The 21,167-nt window shown below is 35.4% G+C and overlaps 1 protein-coding gene across 3 annotated transcripts in view; it reads right to left on the minus strand.

Annotated features, from left to right (window-relative positions):
* Positions 1 to 1,906: 1,906 nt before the first annotated feature.
* SHOX (short stature homeobox) overlaps positions 1,907 to 21,167 on the minus strand; it is a 61,985-nt gene continuing 42,724 nt past the window's right edge. For 2 of the 3 annotated variants that reach the window (XM_040336269.1, XM_040336268.1), the window contains exon 5: positions 1,907 to 4,279. In XM_040336269.1, the coding sequence (XP_040192203.1) occupies positions 4,037 to 4,279 (243 nt within the window). In that variant the 3' untranslated portion in view covers positions 1,907 to 4,036. Of the gene's footprint in view, positions 4,280 to 6,522; positions 6,588 to 21,167 lie in introns of all 3 variants that reach the window. The other variant, XM_040336270.1, reaches the window with a different exon arrangement.

The raw sequence follows: 21,167 nt of genomic DNA on the forward strand, positions 1-21,167 counted from the left end.
GGGGACACACCCTTGATCGCCCACTAGTGTTCAACCCCTTCCTTGCCAGTGAAATTTATACTGTAATCGGTGGCTATTTTTAGCTCTGTTCACTGTATAAATGTCAATGGTCCCAAAATAGTGTCAAAAATTTCTGATCTGTCTGCCACAATGTCAAAGTCTGGATAAAAATTATAGATCACCATCATTACTTAAAAAAAATTATCCTATTTTGTACACGCTATAACTTTTGCGCAAACCAATCAATATCCACTTATTGTGATTTTCTTTACCAAAAATATGTAGAAAAATACATGTCCTCCAAAACTGAGGAAGAAAATTGTTTATTTTATATATATTTTGGGGATAATTATTATAGCAAAAAGCAAAAAATATTGCTTTTTTTTCAAAATTTTCTTTTTTTGTTTAAAGCGCAAAAAATAAACTGCAGAAGTGATCAAATACCACCCAAATAAAGCTCTATTTGTGGGGAAAAAAATAACGTCAATTTTGTTTGGTCACAACTGTGCAATTGTCAGTTAAAGTGACGCAGTGCCGTATCGCAAAAAATGCTCTGGTCATTAACCTCCCTGGCGGTATGATTCTTTCAGAAAAAACATGCTGAAAGCGGTACCATTATTTGCAAGGAAATTTGGCGTTTTATATTGTAGGTCTGTAATTTTTAGAAATAACTCACTTAAATCTGACCAAACCAGATTCTAATAGGCATCCCGGGTATGACATTTTTTTTAAAAACAAAATTATAAATTATAATATAATAAATAATTATAAAAAATAATAATATAATTATAATAAAAATTATTCAATAATGTAATCAAATTAAAATCACTGAAATTTGCTCAGTTGCAGAATTGTTGCTGTCATTTTTTTTTTTTTTTTTATGACGAATTTCCCCACAAATCGCTATCGCACAATTCTGCAAGTGATTATAATTTATTATCGCTGTTTTTTAGCTGATCTAAAACTATTTTTGACATAAAGGGACACTTTTGGTTGCTATGGACAATCTACAGTTTTCAGGGAGAAAGAAACGTTTTTATTATATAAAATGACATGCATGACACAGGACAGACCACTAGGGACAAGGGGGGTGTGTTTTTTTTTACATACAGTACTGTAATCTATAAGATTACAGTATACTGTATGTAAAGTGTTTGTTTACTTTTTTGAATTTGGCGCCGTTCTCCGTCCCCGTGCGTCGTAACGTCGCAGGGAACGGAGATCGGCGTCACACAGAGGCACTGTGTGAATCAAGCGAGGTCCCGCTCGCTCACACAGCGCGGTGGCATCGCTGGATCCAGGGACAAGGTAAGTAAAACATGCCTGTGGATCTAGCGAGGCAAGCCCGAGTCTGACTCGGGGTTACCGCTCGCAGCAGGAAAATCTAACCTCGAGTCAGACTCGGGAACACCGCCAGGCAGGTTAAGGGGGTAATATTTTCTGGGGCAGAAGTAGTTAAGTATTATTATAGATGTATTGAAGAGCATGTGCAACAAAATATTCCAAAATGCAAAAAAAAAGTGTAAAACACAACCAAAAAGCATCTAAAGCACATGTAAGGAACTATTAGCATCATTACTGCTACATGCACCAGTCATTTACTAACATCATTTTATAGAGAGTTATGCTATTAATCTAAGGCATCTAATCCGGTCCAATGTTTATTGTTCACTCCACATGGAATCAAAAAATGTGACTAATATTTGTAGGGAATGATCTGTATGTAAAGCCTTTTTTTTTTACTTCTAAGTGTCCTTGAAAGAAAAAACTATTTTGTATATGTAAAATTCAGGTATTATTCCTCTCTTCCCTCCAAGTTAGAAGTCTACTCCACTTTTGTTAACTTGGGCCTTGGTAACAAATGACAATCTATTATAAAACCGTTTAAGTCATATAAACTCACAAATGCAAATATTTATAAGTTTATTAATATTCCACGTGTTTGAGATGTACATTCATACCTTGTGATTTACCAAAATACACTCTCAAACTGAACATAAAATGATTTAGTGAATCGGTGTTGAAGCATGCTGGTATTGAAGCTTGGATATGGAAATGTAAAATGATGCAGTATGACAGATTTTAAGACCAGTTTGCTTTTTGACAGGCTTGAAATCTTCCTATCTACAATCCCTGAAATGTCTGATTATCCAGACATACAAAATGTATATATGCAGCCCAACTAATTGTACTAGTTGACATGATGCTAAGAAATTATAGCAAGAGAGGATTTTGCAGATCATGCCAGAATGTAACATGCCCTATACAAAAGTGCTTTATTTATCACACATGGCTATGTCTCCAGGCTACAATCAAAAGGGCTACATTTGTGTGGGTAAAGCCAATGCCAAAAAAAACTTTAGGCTAAATGCCTACAACATTTTGCAAAAGCAACAAAATTCCAAAATATAAAAATAAATGCAAAGCATTGTCAAATTTACACTCAACATATTTAAAATATTACACATTTATAAAATTTCAAACAAAATAATAAATAAAACATCCACTTACATCTTTACAAAGAAACAGAAAGGTTTGCCTGTCTTGGATGTACCTAACACAAATGCCAAACTAAAATGATGAAATATTTATGTTTTCTTGTAGAGGTAAACAGGAAATTGTATGCATGTTATCCAAGTTGCTTAGGCAGAAGGAATTTGCAATAAAATAAAAAAGCGAACACTTTGGTATCTATTTTAATATGAATATTTACTTTTTTGATGTATACGTCAACCAGTCGACAATGCCCTGATCATAGATGTGTCCAATTGAAATTGTGTATTAAAAATGGCAAATCAATACTAAAACCACCATGCCAGATTTTCAGCTGATTTCATTAAAATATGGCACACGGACTATTAACAACCATAACAACTTTCTTCATTCAAGGAAGAAGACAATATTATTTTATACATTCTCATGGAATATACTCATTTGGCAAATTAACTGCAACACCCAATTTAAGCCTCAAAGGCTTAGCGTAGGTGAAGGCAAATTTAATTATTGATATCTCAAGATTTCATTTCGTAAACCTATACTATTTACAGTATTGCACTTTACTGCACTTTAATTGCATCTTACTAACATTAATTCTGTATTAATATTACTTTCTGACACCACCATTCCATCTTCTTCCTCCTTACAATAAATACCTCCGGGATTTCCAAATCAAATTATTTCTGAATTTTGGACATGGTGACAGATTAAAGGTAAATGGCACAGAGCACATGATACTGCATTATATTAAAAAGTATAATGTCTTTGTGGTAATTATTAGGTATTTTTATTTTCAGGTATTGAAAGCACCAACAATTGGTGTAATGTATATATTTTTTTCCAAATGTGATCTTTGGAAAAAAAGAAAATAAATTATTGCTGCCTATTTTTGTGAGCAGGCTGCTGCACATAATGAATGGTTATTCTTGCTTTCTCTATATCCAAAACTCCATGTATATCCAGGAGACTGTGTCTACAAAGGAAGAAATGTATGGAAGTAAGTAATATCATTGGCAACAAAGAGATGCCATTTTTAATGGAGACCAGCCCCAGTGATTTGTTATCTACAATATATTGATCTATGTATATGAATTTTCCATGTTGTTTTCCTCAGAAACATGCAGAAGAGAAACTGAAAGCAGCCAATGGTGTAATGCTCAAGTTCCTTTTTTTGTCAAGGGTAAAGAAAAAAAATCTTTGTTTTCCATTCCTCTTCAAAATTCCACAATTGTCCAAATTATGTAAGGCTATGTTCTTATCTTTCTCCATCTGTCTCCAGCTTCAGAATCACTGTGGTTTCAAACATTGTTCAAATTTCATGATATTTCATTCAAGCTTATTGTGAGTTTAATTAACTAAACCAAATGATGCCTTTGATAAATAATCCTTGTTGATCTTCTACAGAGGCAGGTATAGGCCCTTTAATTGTTCTAGTATACTTGCAAAGTATTTTTACCAACCCATTTGGCATCTGAAGAGTCATATAATGGCAGAGAAGAGAATCAAAAAGTCAGTTAATGTTTAGCCAATGGCTGAATTGTCAAAGTCCCAAAGCCTCTGCATGTTTCCTGGCTTTGAGTCGCAAGTCAGCAATACTGGAGTTTTTGCTGTTGCTTTTAGCAGCTGCTGCAACCACAGCTGCTGCAGAGGCTGTGTCTGCCAATGATGCAATTGGAAGTCCAAAGGGGGGAGGAGGAAACATCAGATAGGGAGCGTGGGCCAGATGTGGATGAAGATGGGGATGTGCGTGAGCTACACCTTCTAACTGTAACTGAGCTTGGACCTAGAAGAAAGAAGAAAAAAAAACTGGTCACATCGAGTGGTTTTTACAAGGAATGTATTCATGAACACTACATAGTTATTGCACACTAGAGATTTAGGACAGTCCCCAAGATAACATCACCTGTAATCCGATATTAAGAAAATGTCATCCCATTAGCACAGAAAACCTTGATTCTTATTCAAACAGTCAAATATTGTACCTAGCTAAATTTACCTCCACAGCTTTCAAAGTTTATTGCAACCTAGCTACTACAATTGGGGGATATTGAAATAGAAGTGTAAAGGATATTTTACTCTTAAGAAAGCAAATCTGTTCCTACTTTTAGAAGTCTGAAAACCATTCAGTAAAAAAACAAAAAGGAACGAAAACTGAGCTTTAGTTCTACTAGAGATTAAAATAAATCTAATGTTTTTGGGGCTGAGTATCAATGTATTTAAGTTAGGTTATATTTAACTTAGGACCTTTTTACATGGGTGCACTCTGCAAGCAGATCCACCTGCTCAGTGGGGAATCTGTCTGCTGATCCCTGCTGAGCAGGCGGATGACAGGTCCGGGTCAGCTACGCTGATGCAGAGTGGATGCAGTCCGCTTTCCTCTATGGGTGATGGGATGTAAACAGACCGCCTGTGCATTTACATCTGACTGTCATCTGATCTGCCAGAGGGATGGGGAACAGATTCCCATCCATCTGTTTTTAGTGGGTGTAAACAGACACACGCCTGTTTACATCTGCCGTTTCATTGAGGGCAATGGATGGTCCGATCGGGTTGACTTGAAAAACTTACAAGACCTATTGGTCTACCCATGAGAAAGGGGCCTTATAGAGACAGTTAGCACAATGCATATGTTACATCAAGCTTTTTACAACAGTAATATATGATACACTATATAAATCTATGAGAAAAAAATAGTTCACAAGTAGTACCCTTATGTACAATATAACTTTACTTAAAAGCGTCAGTGTTTACAATATTTGTGCTATCAGATTGATAAACTGTATATGGATTTAAGCACATTTTATAAATTATATGCAATACCCCTTTTGGGTAATAATGTGTTTCCTGTAATTAACCATACTATATTTGGCACGATTTCTCAAAATTAGTTAAGGTACACCAATTTAAATGATCTTATAAATGTTCTAATATAATTGTTCTATCACAAACAAAACTGTGTTTTAAAACTATAAATAGCTGTTTTCAAGTGCCAAAGCTTCCTATACATAAAGGTTTTTTGTGAATTGGTCCGAGTTTGAAGCTTCATTATTTAGCCTTAGAAAACCTAGGACTGGCAGAAGATCAACAAAGTCATTGAATTAATTCAAGAGACAGCTGTTGCATCCTTTGGGAGTCATCATTTTGACCGTGGCCGTAGATTCTGCATGTTAATGCTGCCTTTTCTTACAAAGCAAACAACAAAGAATCAGACATATTTGTATAATTTGCATATAGATTAGTTACTTTATGCCTAATGCCTAGGCTCATGCGCTAGCAATTACCATTTAAAAATTCCACTTCCAAAACTATATGGGGCTGATTTAATAATCTTGCTTTTGTTACAAAGAGCAAATCAACGTAAGGAAAATGTTCTACTTGTATGGATTTCATCTTTTTATTAAGGTGGTTGTAAAGGCAGAAGGTTTTTTATCTTAATGCATTCTATGCATTAAGATAAAAATAATTCTGTGTTCAGCAGCCCCCCTCAGCCTCCCTAATACTTACCTGAGCCCCATCTTTATCCAGCGATGTCCACAAGTGCCCCGGCCTCTTGATTGGTGGAGACACAGCAGTGGTGCCATTGGCTCCTGCTGCTGTCAAAGTCAGTCAGCCACTGAGGAGAGAGAGAGGGCGGGGACAAACCGCCGCTCCACATCTGAATGGACACACAGAGCTGTGGCTCAGCTCGGGTGCCCCCATAGCAAGCTGCACTCAACAGGAGGGAGGGGCCAGGAGCACTGAAGAGGGACTCGAGAAGAGAAGGATCTGGGCTGCTCTGTGCAAAACCAACTGCAACAGAGCAGGTAAGTATAACATGTTTGTTATTTTTATAGAAAAAAAATTTGACTTTACAATCACTATAACTTCTACCTTTAAATTTCACTTTCAACAGAGCACCTCCCCTCAGTATTATAACATAGAAAAACACCTTAAAGACAAGACTATGACAAGCCAGCAGTAATTCAATATATAAAAAGATGGCTTATGATGACTTTTAAAAAGGAATGGCAGCTGCAGAGCACTCACCATAGTGACATGCAGCATTCTTGCCAGCGATGACTGGAGGAATTTGGTAAAGAAGTTATGATCACCTGTGGTATAAATATAAATATCCAGTATTCCATTAAGGCTAGATTTGCACTTTGCTGTTTTATGTTGCTTTAATGCACATACACGAACATGTGTTTTGTTGTACATAATGAATGCTTTAGTGAGTGTAGTTGTGTAATGCCCCAATGCCTGTGTCATGCATTACCATATGTTATGGTAACGCACGCGTTACTGCATACCTTTTTAAAAAAGGTGTGTTTCAGCCCTAAGGAATAATTCACATTATATTGTTATCAAATTATTCACCTTACCATATATTTTAAAGTGTAATTAAAGGCAAAACTTTTTTTCAGTTTTGGATAATGTGGGGAGGGATTAGAACCCCTGGCAAGTTTTTATTACTGTCTGTGCCCCTGTTAGGCAGATTCATCCTCTCAAGTGTCCTGTTTACTATTATCTTCGAAAGAGGAAGTAAAAGAAAATTGACAAAACCCAAATAGGGACCTGGGATCCCAAACTAAATATAAACAAGCATTCTCTGTAAACTTTTTTTTTTTTTACAATGGGAGCTAGTATTACTCTTTTACTAGCAATTAGCACTTATTTTCAAGTGTTCCATATAACTTTTGGGTAATCTTCTGTGAAGTGTGTTATATTGTATGCATGGTTATACATTAAGGGGAAATTTTGGGACTTTAAATGAAGTCAGCTACTTCATTTAAAGTCCCAAAATTTCCCCTTAACCACTTAAGCCCCGGACCAATATGCTGGCTAAAGACCCAAGGGATTTTTACAGTTCGGGACTGCGTCGCTTTAACAGACAATTGCGCGGTCGTGCGACGTGGCTCCCAAACAAAATTGGCGTCCTTTTTTCCCCACAAATAGAGCTTTCTTTTGGTGGTATTTGATCACCTCTGCGGTTTTTATTTTTTGCGCTATAAACAAAAATAGAGCGACAATTTAAAAAAAAATGCAATATTTTTTACTTTTTGCTGTAATAAATATCCCCCAAAAACATATATAAAAATTTTTTTTTCCTCAGTTTAGGCCGATACGTATTTTTCTACCTATTTTTGGTAAAAAAAATCGCAATAATCGTTTATCGGTTGGTTTGCGCAAAATTTATAGCGTTTACAAAATAGGGGATAGTTTTTTTGCATTTTTATTTTTTTTATTTTTTTTACTAGTAATGGCGGCGATCAGCGTTTTTTTTCGTGACTGCGACATTATGGCGGGCACTTCGGACAATTTTGACACATTTTTGGGACCATTGTCATTTTCACAGCAAAAAATGCATTTAAATTGCATTCTTTATTGTGAAAATGACAGTTGCAGTTTGGGAGTTAAACACAGGGGGCGCTGTAACATTTAGGGATCACCTAGTGTGTGTTTACTAGTGTAGGGGGGTGTGGCTGTAGGACTGACACCATCGATCGAGTCTTCCCTATAAAAGGGATCACTCGATCGATGCGCCGCCACAGTGAAGCACGGGGAAGCCGTGTTTACACACGGCTCTCCCCGTTCTTCAGCTCCGGGGAGCGAAAAAAACAAATAGCAAATAACAAATAGCCGCGCCGTCGTCCCGGATCGCTCCCCGAGCGGACCCGACCTCCGCATGTACCGGGGGGGGTCCCGATCGGACCCCCCACCCACGTCTAGCAGAGGACGTACAGGTACGTGGATGTGCCTGTCCGTGCCATTCTGCCGACGTAAATGTACATGAGGAGGTCGGAAACTGGTTAATGTATAACCATTACCCAGGATGGAGGCACTTTTCCCATGTGCTTCATTTAAAGTCCCAAATCTCTCTTTCATATTTCAATATATTGTATGCATGTTACATGTTTTATGTAAGCTTTATGTTTGTTGGATTTGAACTCTATGTAACTCAACACACCTACTGTACAGATGTGAATTAAGCCTAACATTTCAACCAAATAACCTGGAATAACTTTGAATAACCTAGTTTGTTATTTTCGTTTGTTTTTGCAGTACATATAAATCAATAAATTTTTCCTTTATTGCTCAGGGAGGTTCCCTGAATTCAGACATAATTATTTTACAGTACAGACATTGGCTTCTGAAAATCTTGCATTTTTAGCACATACATTTACAATTAACCTACAATTAACCCCTAAACTTAACCCTTAGCCCAAACCTACCATAAACCTAAATTTAACTACAGAACTTAACCCTTAACTTAAACTTAACCCATAACAACCATAAATCTCCGGAAAACTGTATTCTAGGGTAAAAATACTATAAGTTTGATGATTAGTTTACTGCAAGCAGGAAAATATGCTGAAAGCTGTGCAGCAATATTAGAATGAACTATTATTTATTTTTAGATGCAGCTAAGTACTCCTAGATATTTTCTTAAAGATGAATAATCTTAAAGTGGATGTAAACTCTTACATATAGCCAGTGAAGTGAACAGCATCAGATGATATACAGGGATGAAACAAAGTTCCCTATATAAGTTTTACATGTATATCTGCTGTCTCCAGCTTCATATATCCTTTAGAAAGTGCACCTTGTGTTAGAGATTTTCTCTTCCTGTTCAGCACTGGGAGTGAATTATTGGCATACAGCCAAGATAGCTAATTGGAGGAAAGGCACACACCCCCACTCCTCATAGGCAAAGGAAGGAAGTAATGTGCACAGCTCTGCTTTGAATAGTTTAGCTCTGTGCTAATCTATTTATAGCAACCTCCCACGACACAAACTTCAGGCTGCCTTTATCTCCCGTCTCTGAGAACTTGTCAGAAGTTATCAGGCTGATAACAGAGCTACCAAACAGAAGAAACACATGGAAGAGAGATAAGAAAACACTAAAGATATACAGTATGTGCCCAGCTCAAATTTCATGAATCGGGTTTACATCCACTTCAATTAAGTACATAATTAACACTTTGTTTTACTTAAAGTTAAAGTGATTGGTTTTACACAGAGCAGCCCCAATCCTCCACTTCTCAAGTCCCCCTACGCTCTCTTGACAACTCCTCTTCTTGGTGTGCCAACATAGGAATCTAATTTGTATGGTGGCACACCTCTGGCTCCATCCTGAGCTGTGCAGTGTGTGTCTATTGACACAGACAGTGAGGCTCAGCCCTGTCCCCTGCTCCCTCATCACAGGATTTGATTGACAGCAGCCAGAGCCAATGGCTCCCACTGCTATCAATCTGTCCTGTTAGGAGGGAGAAAGCCGCTGCTCTCATGTACTGTGCTGGGTCAGACTCAGGTAAGTATAAGGGGGAAAGGAGGGGAGATAGACACAGAAGTTTTTTTTTACCTTAAAGCATACAATGCATTAGGGAAAAACATTTTACCTTTTCAACCACTTTCAACTGCTTTTAAGGCAATTTTATCTGCAGTGTACATTTTCAAATGTAGCGTATTTTATAATATTTCATTGACACACACACACATAGTTTTATTGAGAGGAAGGTTTTGGTGAGTTGCCTCTGCTTGTTGACTTTATCAGATGATTACTACAGGATCTAATATGATTTTACTTGTGAGTTTCTATTACATCAGCATTGTAGCTGACTGATAATTTAATTGGTATGGGCTAGCCAAACAGAATTTCACTTGCACTTCTATTGTCCTTACAAAAAAACAAGGAAATTCATTGTGATATTATGATGTCATTATGTTTACTGGCAGTGCCAAATATTGGGTTTAATTTACTAAAAGGCTGGTGAATGAAGGGAAGCTGTTTTCACTCTAAATACCCAAATGTACAATGACAATTTTTAAAAAACTACAGGATTTTTGCATGCACCTGATATGGATGATTAAAATGAACACAGATTTACTTTATTTACAAAACTGAATGAACATTCCCTACCACTTTATTAAATACCCACCTCCCCTCCAAGAAAAAAATTGACTTGTTTCCAAACAATTTGTTGAGTATTATGCACTGCCCCTCAGGCAGTCACAGCTAACCCAGTTTACACTTACATCTGGACAGTGCTATGAACAATATGTCCTGTAATAAATCTAAAGTGGTTGGAAGGATATTAAAAACATATCAGTCTATGGGTGATAAATACTTAGAGAGTGATCCTAAAAATCTTATTGACAAACAAGGTCACATGTGAGACAGAACCATGAAGATATAGAGAGCAACCAACATAAAATAGCATTTACATTATCAAATGTATGCTATCAATTCCAGGTAATTAGAAGCAAAAAAAAGTAGCCTTTACATATTATAATAAATGAATCTGGGTTTTGGGAGTTTTCCGTGAAAGGTTTATAAAATGTTCTCTGATCGATATCTAAGTCAAAACACAGGGTCAGTTAGTTATACTGTAGGTAAAGCTTGGTGACTTGAGTCAGCCCCTGATTTATTATATATCTGACAGTGCTCCGACACTGCGATCTCCCTGGCTTAAAGTGACACTAAAAGTATTGTTATTCTTATCCTTATTCTCAAAAATAATCCATACACTTAATGGCCCTGTAATCTATTTTTTATGAAATAGTTACTTACTATGTTGTTGTGCCTTGTTGTAATGCCCTCCATGAGCTCCCAAACTGTTTCTTTCCCCTTCACTTTTGTTTAACTGGAATGGGCAGTGCATATTAGTTGCGGACATGTGCACTGCTCTATGAACACTTCACATGCCATTGTACATGGTCCACAGTCCCTAGTACATCTTAAGAGTGAGCAAGAGAGAGTGTCTAAGTTCCTATATAAAGTGGGACCGTGAGGGATGATTGTAATCACAGCAGGATATTTGGAGGAGGTAAAAGAAAATAGAATGTACTTTTCTGAGTTAAGAATACATATTTGAATAGAATATTTTTTTAATACAGAATTTAGTGTCACTTTAATTCATAAATATTTTCTTGCTCCCCTGGGTGTTTTGGGTGTTGCCTTACAATTTTGCATAATTCAGTAATATTTCAGAATGGCCACAGCAGACCAATATGTCCCCATAAGATAAAACAACATTTTCAACATCTATGAAAACCTTATGAATCAGTTTGAGTGGACTGAATGTTGTTCTATCTATTAGATAACGCATATGTTACATTGCCCTATCTGCTTTAAACAATCAAGCTGATTGATGGGAAATATATAAACCTGCATATCTGGTAACTGGGGGAGTCTCCTTTACTAAAATAACTTCAACCAAAGGTGTGTTTAGTTGTGCTGTAATTATGAAATATTTTACCCATTATTCTATACAAAACTCCTTCTGTCTGAGACACTGTAGGGTTGACTTACTAAAACTGGAGACTGCAAAATCTGGTGCAGCTGTGCCTGGTAGCCATCTTCTAACTTCAGTTTGTTCAAATAAGTTTTGACAAAAAAAACTGGAAGCTGATTGGTTACTATGCAGAACTGCACCAGATTTCGCACTCGTGTGTGGTGATTTGTCTTTGATCTTCATCTGTTTCCGTGACCTGTTTTCGAGTATGTTGATGTTATCGGATCACTGAGTCATTGGTGGCTTCTTTTCACTGTTCTATATAAATAGAACAAGGCTTATCTGTTGTGCAATTGTTTTCTTTCTTCAAATGTAATGTAAAATTGAGGGTGGTTTTCAGCAAAACTAAACCTGCCAATTTTTTGGAGAGCTATGGTTTCATCTGCTGTTAGTTCACCAGTATTATATACTACAAGATCATGTTGTGAACTGCCTAAAGAGCATGAACTGATACTTTCGCTGACACCTGTTTGAGAGCTGCACAACATGCCAGTGTATGGATCTTTGTAGAATTCTGAATTACAAGGAGATAAGCAATATGTGCTTTACAGTACTAAAGGAAACCTGAGTATTTTAAATCAAGTCAAAATCATTTTTAGTCTTAAAGGCATTCAAAGCTCTTCCACTATAAACAATCTTTGGGCAGGACCATGATGAGCTCAACAGAAATATGTTGTGAAGAACAGGTAAACAAAACCATGTGAAAATATTATAGACATCAACGTGTTAGGGAAATCAACCCACATATGAATTAATTAGAGAAACTGACTCATTAGATATAGTACTGGACTCGAGTTACACTTTTTATGATACAATTAACCTAGAAGTTCACAGTATTTTTCCATACATGATCTTGATTTGTTAAACAATTTAACAAAAGCAAACTTCCCTCTGCTGATGTTTACAGGAATCGTTATGGAATATTAACTATTCAGCTCATTAACAACCAAGTACTTTGCTGCAGTCTGTTCCAAGAGACCCAATTGTTCCTATACTCCTTACTGCCGATTTGATTCTTACCATGCAGAAAGTAAAGAAAGATTGTCATTCAGAGAGACCGTCATGTGTCCCTGCTCTAATTAGTGCTCAGGGTGTGTATTTACATAAGGAAATTAAGGCTTTGCTGATGACTTTGGAACAAAATAATCATAAGAAACTACAGTTAGTTTAACTTCTGTATTTGGAAAGATACTTGAGAGTTTTATAAAAGATCACATTGAAGATTTTTTGCTATAAAACAATATTTTAACCACTTCCCTACCGCGTATAGTGATAAGACGGCGGCAGGAACCCTTTGTCCCTCCGGGCCGCCGACATATGACATTTTTTACTTCCCGATCTACCGCCTCACTCGGCACCCAATATGCTTGCCCAGCGGCCGTGATTCACAAACATCAAAGTTGTCTAACAAATCTAAATTCCTTTTTAGGATGCATTGAGCAAACCCTTAGGCCTCGTACACACCAGCGGACAGTACGCTGGGAGATTTCGGTCTGATGGTTGTACACACCATCAAACCGAAATCCGCGCGGACAGACAGCGCGGTGACGTGTCCGCGCCGTCGCCGCGACGATGAGACGGCGACGTCCGTGACGCTGGAAGGTCAATGCTTCCACGCATGCGTCGAATCACTTAGACATATGCGAGGGATGGCGGCCGATCGGACATGTCCGGTGAGTCTGTACAGACGACCGAACATGTCCGACGGACAGGCTTCCAGCGGACATGTTTCTTAGCATGCTAAGAAATTTTTGTCCGCTGGAAAACGGTCGGCTGGACAAATGTCTGCTGGAAACCTGTCCGGTCGGCTGTACACACGACCGAACATGTCTGCTGAAACTGGTCCGCGGACCAGTTTCAGCAGACATGTTCGGTCGTGTGTACGAGGCCTCAGACAAAGGAGTGGATATGGTATATTTGGATTTTGTTAAAAGATAGAAAACTGGTTAAAAGATCATATTCAGAGAGTAGTGAAGTGATTAATAATTCATACTCTGAATGGTTTAAGTTTATTATTGGTATATCCCGAGGTTCCATGTTGGGTCCCTTAGTTTTTAACAGATTTATCTTACTTTTTACACATATTTAGAAATTACATAGTGTTTGAGATTAAAAAGTATAATTTCAGTATTTGCAGATGACTCACGATATGTAATGGAATATTGTTCTTACAGGATGTCTCCAACTTATAAGCCGGCCTCAATGCACTATTTAATTGGGCAACTATATGGCAAATGAGGTTTAATGTTGATAAATGTAAAGGTATGCATTTGGGGGGCTTAAAACATACATGCATCATGCATTCTAGGAGGACCAAGCTGCAGTTTCTAAAGTTAGCAAAATCCTTTCTTGTATTAAAAGGGGAATAGACTCCAGAGAAGGGGCATCATTTTGTACAAATCATTAGTAAGACCACATCTGGATAATGCAATTTCATTTTGGGTTCAAGTTTACAAATATGATATTGGCGAAGGGCAACCAAACGGATAAGAGACATGGAGGAGCTTAGCTATGAGAAAATGTTAGCTGAAGTAAATGTAGTCTCTCTTGAAAAGAGGCGATTAAGGGGGTACATACTTACATGTATAAATACATAGATGGACCATATTGTGAACTAGGTGTAGAGTTATTCACTTTCAGGTCATTACATAGGACAAGGGACCACTCTTTACATTGGGAGGAAAAGAGATTTAACCTCTACATGTGAATAAGCTTCTTGACAGTAGGAGCTGTGAAAATGGGGAAAAGACTCAATCAAGAACTAGTTCTGCCCAGATCAGTAGATTTGGAAGCATTACTAAATGCACAAAATATAGCTTGAAAATAACATTTAAAAGTAATAATACCATATATTGTTGATCCAGAGAATATCCAATCACCTCCTGTGGAATCAGGAAATAATGTTTCCTCTGCGGAAACAAACTGTACCATGCTTCATTTTTTATTTTATTTTTGCCTTCTCTGGGTCAACTGTGAGTATATGGGGGTTTTCTATTTATTTATTTTTTCTTTTGGTTCAACTAGATGGACTTGTGTCTTGTGCTTATGTAGCTATGTAATTTGCATTTCAGTAACAGTAATGATTTTGGGGAAAGGAGCGCAAAAGTTGATGCAGCAGATTACAAAGTTACCACTATTTTTGCATGCTTAGGGAATGGAAGATCTTCATTTTAATGAAGATACCGCAATGTAAAACAGTATGTGAGTTCTTAGTCAAAGGAGGCTGGCCTAATTTATTATTATGAGTACAAAATCAAATTTTTTTAAGCTGTATATCTAGAAAGTTTGCAGACCCACAACTAAAATGTTACCTTGTAACATTATTACAGACATTCCCATATTTATAAAAACATTGCTCATCATCCATTTAGTGAGCTGCTAAAAGTCAAAGCACTCTTTCTTTGGTAAAGATTAATTTGATTCTGAATTGTGTGTAAACATGGGACTATAGAAATATATGAGTTTCTATTGCTGACTTGATTTTAAGGTCACAGGCTTCAGGCTGCCAGTGTGGCCCAAACATCACAAAGTTTGCAGTATGGAAGTTTAGGATTCAGTAGTCGCATACCTATTTTAGGTCAGTGACTCAATGAGCAGAGAAACTGGAACCGGAATCAGTATATCAGCCCTGGAGCCTGGCCCTTTAAAAATGAATTAGCGAAGTAATCTCCGCTTTATTGGCAAAATTACTTGCACAACTCTGAACTATTACTATAATAAAGCACGCAATAATTAACTTACTATGTGAAAAATAACACAGCATATATAGAAAATATTATTAGACTGTGTGCAAACAGTTGAACTGATTAACTAAAGAAGCTGAGAAAAACTGTGTAAATGTTTACTTTAATTATCCAATCACTACAAAAAGCATCTGCACATGATTGGGTATTCAAAGTGAGCAGGAGTTCACTTTTTACATGATTGGATAATTGAAATCAGTATCCACACAATTTTGTGAGTAGAGACAAGTCCTTAGTAAATTAGGTTCAATAAACTGGAACTATTTAGCTTTGTAATCATGAGATCCAACATGCTACGCAATACTGTATAAAAAACAAAAGGCTGGTTTTACCATATCAGAATGGTATTTTCTAACATGTGCTTTCTGAAATGAAAATCATTTAGGCCTACTCATATGAGACCATACTACACCAGTGTAGCTCCCATCTTTATTTCCACCATTCTGAGGCATACCCCACTTTTAAGTACAAAATGGGGTTTATTTACTAAAGCTGAAGTGTGCAAAATCAGGCTCACTTCTACATAGAAAACAATGAGCTTCTAACCCCAGCATGGTCAATTAAGCTTTGGTGATAAAACCTGGAAGCTCATTGGTTTCTATGCAGAAGTGAGCCTGATTTTGCACTTTCCAGCTTTAGTAAATAAACCCCATTGTGTACTTAAAAGTGGAGTATGCCTGTAATTGGATTAGATTACAGAAGTTAGGTCTCTCACTCACAAATATCAACAATGAACAAAAAATATACATAACATAAAAATTACCTGTAAAAAGATATTTAGATAGAGAAAATATCCCCTAACCTCACTATTTATTACAAATAGCACATGTTAAAAATGGTGCTATTACTACATACATACTACTACACATTAGAAAATATTAAAAAATATAATGGTAATGGTCTAAAAGCATACTGTAGCGTTAGTCGTAAAAATAATAATAATTAGAGGTAGTAGTCGTATTACATTGTCATATTCTTATTTAAACAGAGCTTCTAAAATAAGTCTCCATCTGTACATGCATACATACATAAAGACACACATATATATAAATATATATGTAAAGATGAAAGACCGAGTATATCTACATACTTTCAATTAGTTATTTTTTAGTTTACTGTGAAGGGATGCATAATGACAATTAAAATTTACATTAAACAGTACTATCATTATGAACTGCAAAATATTATTTTTTTCCTTTTGAGATGTAGAAGAATGGGACTATACATACCCACACATTTCTATACTGCTGGTGAATTTGTTTGCTTCCTTTATTGCTTTCTTAAATTTCTAACTTCATAACTTTTCATTAAACACAAGTGGTTTATATTTCTGTTGGAACATTTAAAGCATCCTAAAGTATATAAGAAGGCATCAGTATGCCAGCAAAGTAATGTGCCAAAGACTAAACAAAAAAGCCCAGTTGATGGCAAATGTCTGCAGAATGTACTGAGAAGTATCCCACGAACTGTGCAATGATCCTTTTAATAATTTCTTATAATAAAAATGTGTGAAGCTTGAATAGCAGTGTAAACTGTTGCTATAGCATGATTAAATTAGAAAATCCCAATATTCCCAAAATGGGATAATTTCCTGTATGAATGTGGTATAGAATATTTCACAGTCTAGAAAACAGAAATTTGAATGATATACCTTTTCTGACATGCATCGTTGCAATGTATTCATAAGTAAAGATTTATCTGTGCTTAAAGAAATAACTTGCATAGTTACACATTTTAACAAATATTAAGCATATAAATATGTTCAGTGTTTATAGCTACAGCAGTCTTTTTCTGTTTAAATGAGAAATGTAATTGTGAAAAGTAATAACTACATTTTTAGGGGATTATTTGTTTATGTGAGGTGAGCTAGCTGTGTTCATTTGTGGGAATATAAGGAAAATAAATAAAATATATGAAAAAGCTAAAACAAATTTAGATTTAATTGCTAAGTTGCCTAGTGTGCTTGGGTATTTGAAACACAGAGAATGTCTGGTGTGTTGAATCTTTAACCTGTGTCAAATAATGTCTTTCTGTATTTAGTTACATTTTAACACTATATATAACCTTAGCAGGATCTTTCATTTCTAAAACTGTAACTGTTATCAAAGCTGTTTAATATTTTCTTGTAAATACTGCACAAACAAAATTTGTGACTGATTGACTGATTGCTAAAGTTGCTGTAACTATTTTAAATATACAACTTTTACAACTTTTTGCAACTGATACAAGTTGCAAAAAATCTGTTATAAATATTTCCTAATCACATGAAAACTTAGCAGCTAATTTATTAAAGGGATGTTTTTTACTTTGCACATGAAATCTGTTTTTGCTGAAAATATCTTTTTAAATTCCTATTTTCTTACATCTCCACACAATTGATTGCTCGATGGAAAGTATGTTCCCTAGCAGAAGAGCAAATATTACTCCTTTAGTAAGTCATCCCCAATGTTAAAAACAACCTAGCGGGACAGAGTTCTACAAATGTATTTTGATGTAGCAGTAACAAAGATGTGTCATACGATATAGGAATTTACATAAATCACAGAACAATATGTACTCATTGTACATGTAGTATTCATACTACAGTACAGTTGGGACATTATATATGAGCATATTTATCTTACAGGAAAGCATTTGTATGTATGCTAGCACATATAAAAGGCCTGTCTGCAAATATTATTTTTTTTAAAACAAAATTTATCTTTTGGGTCTCTTATAATGTAATTAGTTAGCCTACATTTATATGTTTTAAAACTAAGACAAAACATTAACAAAGAGTATAATCCAAAACATAATTCCAGTAATACTAGTTAATTGATAAACTATATATATATATATATATATATATATATATATATATATATATATATATATATATATATATATATATATATATATATATATTAATCTATTAGAGGAAGTAGTTTATTATCTAAATGTCAGGTAAAATCATAAAAACATCATGCTCCACCTTGTAGCATTTTAACCTTGATTGTTCTGCCCATTATCCAGATTGATGTGTTTGCACCACACAGAGTTAAGGCCTGACTTGCTATTTTCAGCTCACACTGTTAGGCCTCGTACACACGGCCGAGGAACTCGACGTGCCAAACACATCGAGTTCCTCGGCCAGTTCAGCACTGAGGGCGAGAGCTCCCATAGAACAACGAGGAAATAGAGAACATGTTCTCTATTTCCTCGCCGAGCTCCTCGTCGGCTTCCTCGGCCGAAAGTGTACACACGGCCGGGTTTCTCGGCAGAATTCAGCCAGAAACTCGGTCGGAAGCTGAATTCTGCCGAGGAAACTGGTCGTGTGTACGGGGCCTTAGAGAGCAGTGTTCACCTTTCCTCACTGGCAAAAAAATGTTCCTGTGAATGCGCACATGAACAGAACATACTCAACATCTAGGATGTACTATAGCTGACTATAACTGATTAAAACTATTACTCATAAAAACATAGTCCAACAGTTTTCATTCTAAATATCATTCTGCACAAAAAAGGGGAATACCACATGTAGACCATCAAATAACTTTGTAAAAATCTACTTATGTGAATAAATCTAAGAAAAACTAAGAAAAAATAACTAAAAATAAATATATATATATATATATATATTATATTATTATTGTTATTATCTTCAGTTAGCCAACATAATGCATAATCTGTATTTTCACTTTTGGCTATTGTGTTACATTTTTTTTTTTAATTCTCCATGGTCAGTTATAAATATACATATTGCTTGAATGAGTGGATCAGTACACTAACAAACTGTAAACTAATCATAACATTTGTCATTGATTTGAGTGTCTGCTGCCCTCTCCTTTGATTTTACTCAATCAGGGTGTTTGAAAGTACATCTGCACACATTTCCAACCTATCCCCCACATTTTTCTACAAATACTTCCAGGAAATTGGTTATACCTAGGTTGGGTGTTTTCATGCTCATTGACTTTGATGTGGTCTGAAAGATCATCTATGTGTATCTTGTGCACACCTTGGGCAGTGTGAGACTCTCTCTGTATTGATCATAATGATCCATCTAATGTACCAGTAATTTTATGCTTTATCATTAAAATGATAAAATATAGAAAATAAATATAATGCTCTTTAAATCTCTAGCGATATTTATAAATAGCAAAGCATAAATGTTTTTGCAAAAATTGTACTTAAGGAATGTTATAAAAGTTAAAATGGTAACAGAGATTAATTAAAATTAAATATAAGATAGTATTTATTTTTTATTTTTTTTGCAATTAGCTGTTAATTCTCAAGATAAAATAAAATTCCAATAGTTAATAAAAATACTAAAACTTTACTAGAGCATTATAAAAGTATTTTTATTTATTCTAAATTTCCAAATTGTCTTGTTGCATGCATTTCACACATATAGACATGTACACTGAGTCTTAGTAAATCAGGGTAAGGAATTTATGCTGCATTGCCTCAGGCTGATGACTTAGTGATCATGCTTATGAACTTAGTAAATCAAGCCTTTAAAAGGGTAATTAGAAAGCAAGAAAGTAGAGAAGAGTAAATATTACAAAAATATCTTATATATAAGCTAATGCTACCACTGCTGAGTAATCAGCAGTGGCAGGTCACTGATTTTTTTTTCACATTTTATTTAACTCTATAGAATTTCCATAGAAAGCTTTGTACGGATAAAGTTAGGCTTCTCAACATTGTTCTGAGCCTGCACACTTCAGTAAATTATTCCATATGGCTAAATTCTGAATACATTTTATACTGTATATGTAATATTTCAAGCACTCACAGAAAGAAACATATTACTTTATGTCCAACTGTTCTCTTGTAAGGGACAGATTACCTCTAAACAATGCATATCCATTTTAAAGAAATTAGCTTGTCTCTTAACTATGACCTTCTTCTTATTTTTAAAGAAATAGTAGCAAAAAGCAGTAGTGAAGTTGTACATTAAAATTAAGGAAGCCAGGGCATTATTTTAGTGATGACAGGGAGTTAACCACACCATTTATGAATTTCCTAGTGAAAATTAGCAAAGAATGCATTTTTGGATATAGCAAAAAACCTCCCATAGGAGATAACCAAATCTATCAGTTTGAACTTGGTGAATTCATACTAGTCTAATACTCATTAGAGCCATTTGTATTTATAGGTTTTAAAAAAAATTTATGAAAGTGAAATGTTATATGTAAAACTTTTTAGAAATACTAAAAGTAACATGAAACATAACTTTAAAAATATATATGATGTAGGTCCATAAGTAATTTGTCAATATGTAAGGCTATAGACATTTGAAGTTATTAAACGACTGTTTTTTGTAGAACTACTAATTAGTGAAGCTAGTAAATAAAAAAAATATTTCATAGGATTATAGGGCTGTTTTTAAAATAAAGCAGAGGCCTGCTTATAGCCTAAATACCTAATCATAGTCATTGGAAATTTAAACAAAAGACATTTTCTCTAAACCTTCTTGGGCATTTGAAATAAAGGCAGCACGTAGGTAAAAATGTCTCCTTTAGCAGCCGTTCCATGTGTATGCTGTTTTCTGCCAGTGAGAAAACTGACTTGAAATCCATCTATATATCTTAGTTTTTTTTATAAAAAAGTGTTATTTTTTACATTTTAGTAAGATCATGTTAATACCTCAACTGACATTATTTCTGTC

The sequence above is a fragment of the Rana temporaria genome, chromosome 2, assembly GCF_905171775.1.
Source record: "Rana temporaria chromosome 2, aRanTem1.1, whole genome shotgun sequence".
NCBI lineage: Eukaryota > Metazoa > Chordata > Amphibia > Anura > Ranidae > Rana > Rana temporaria.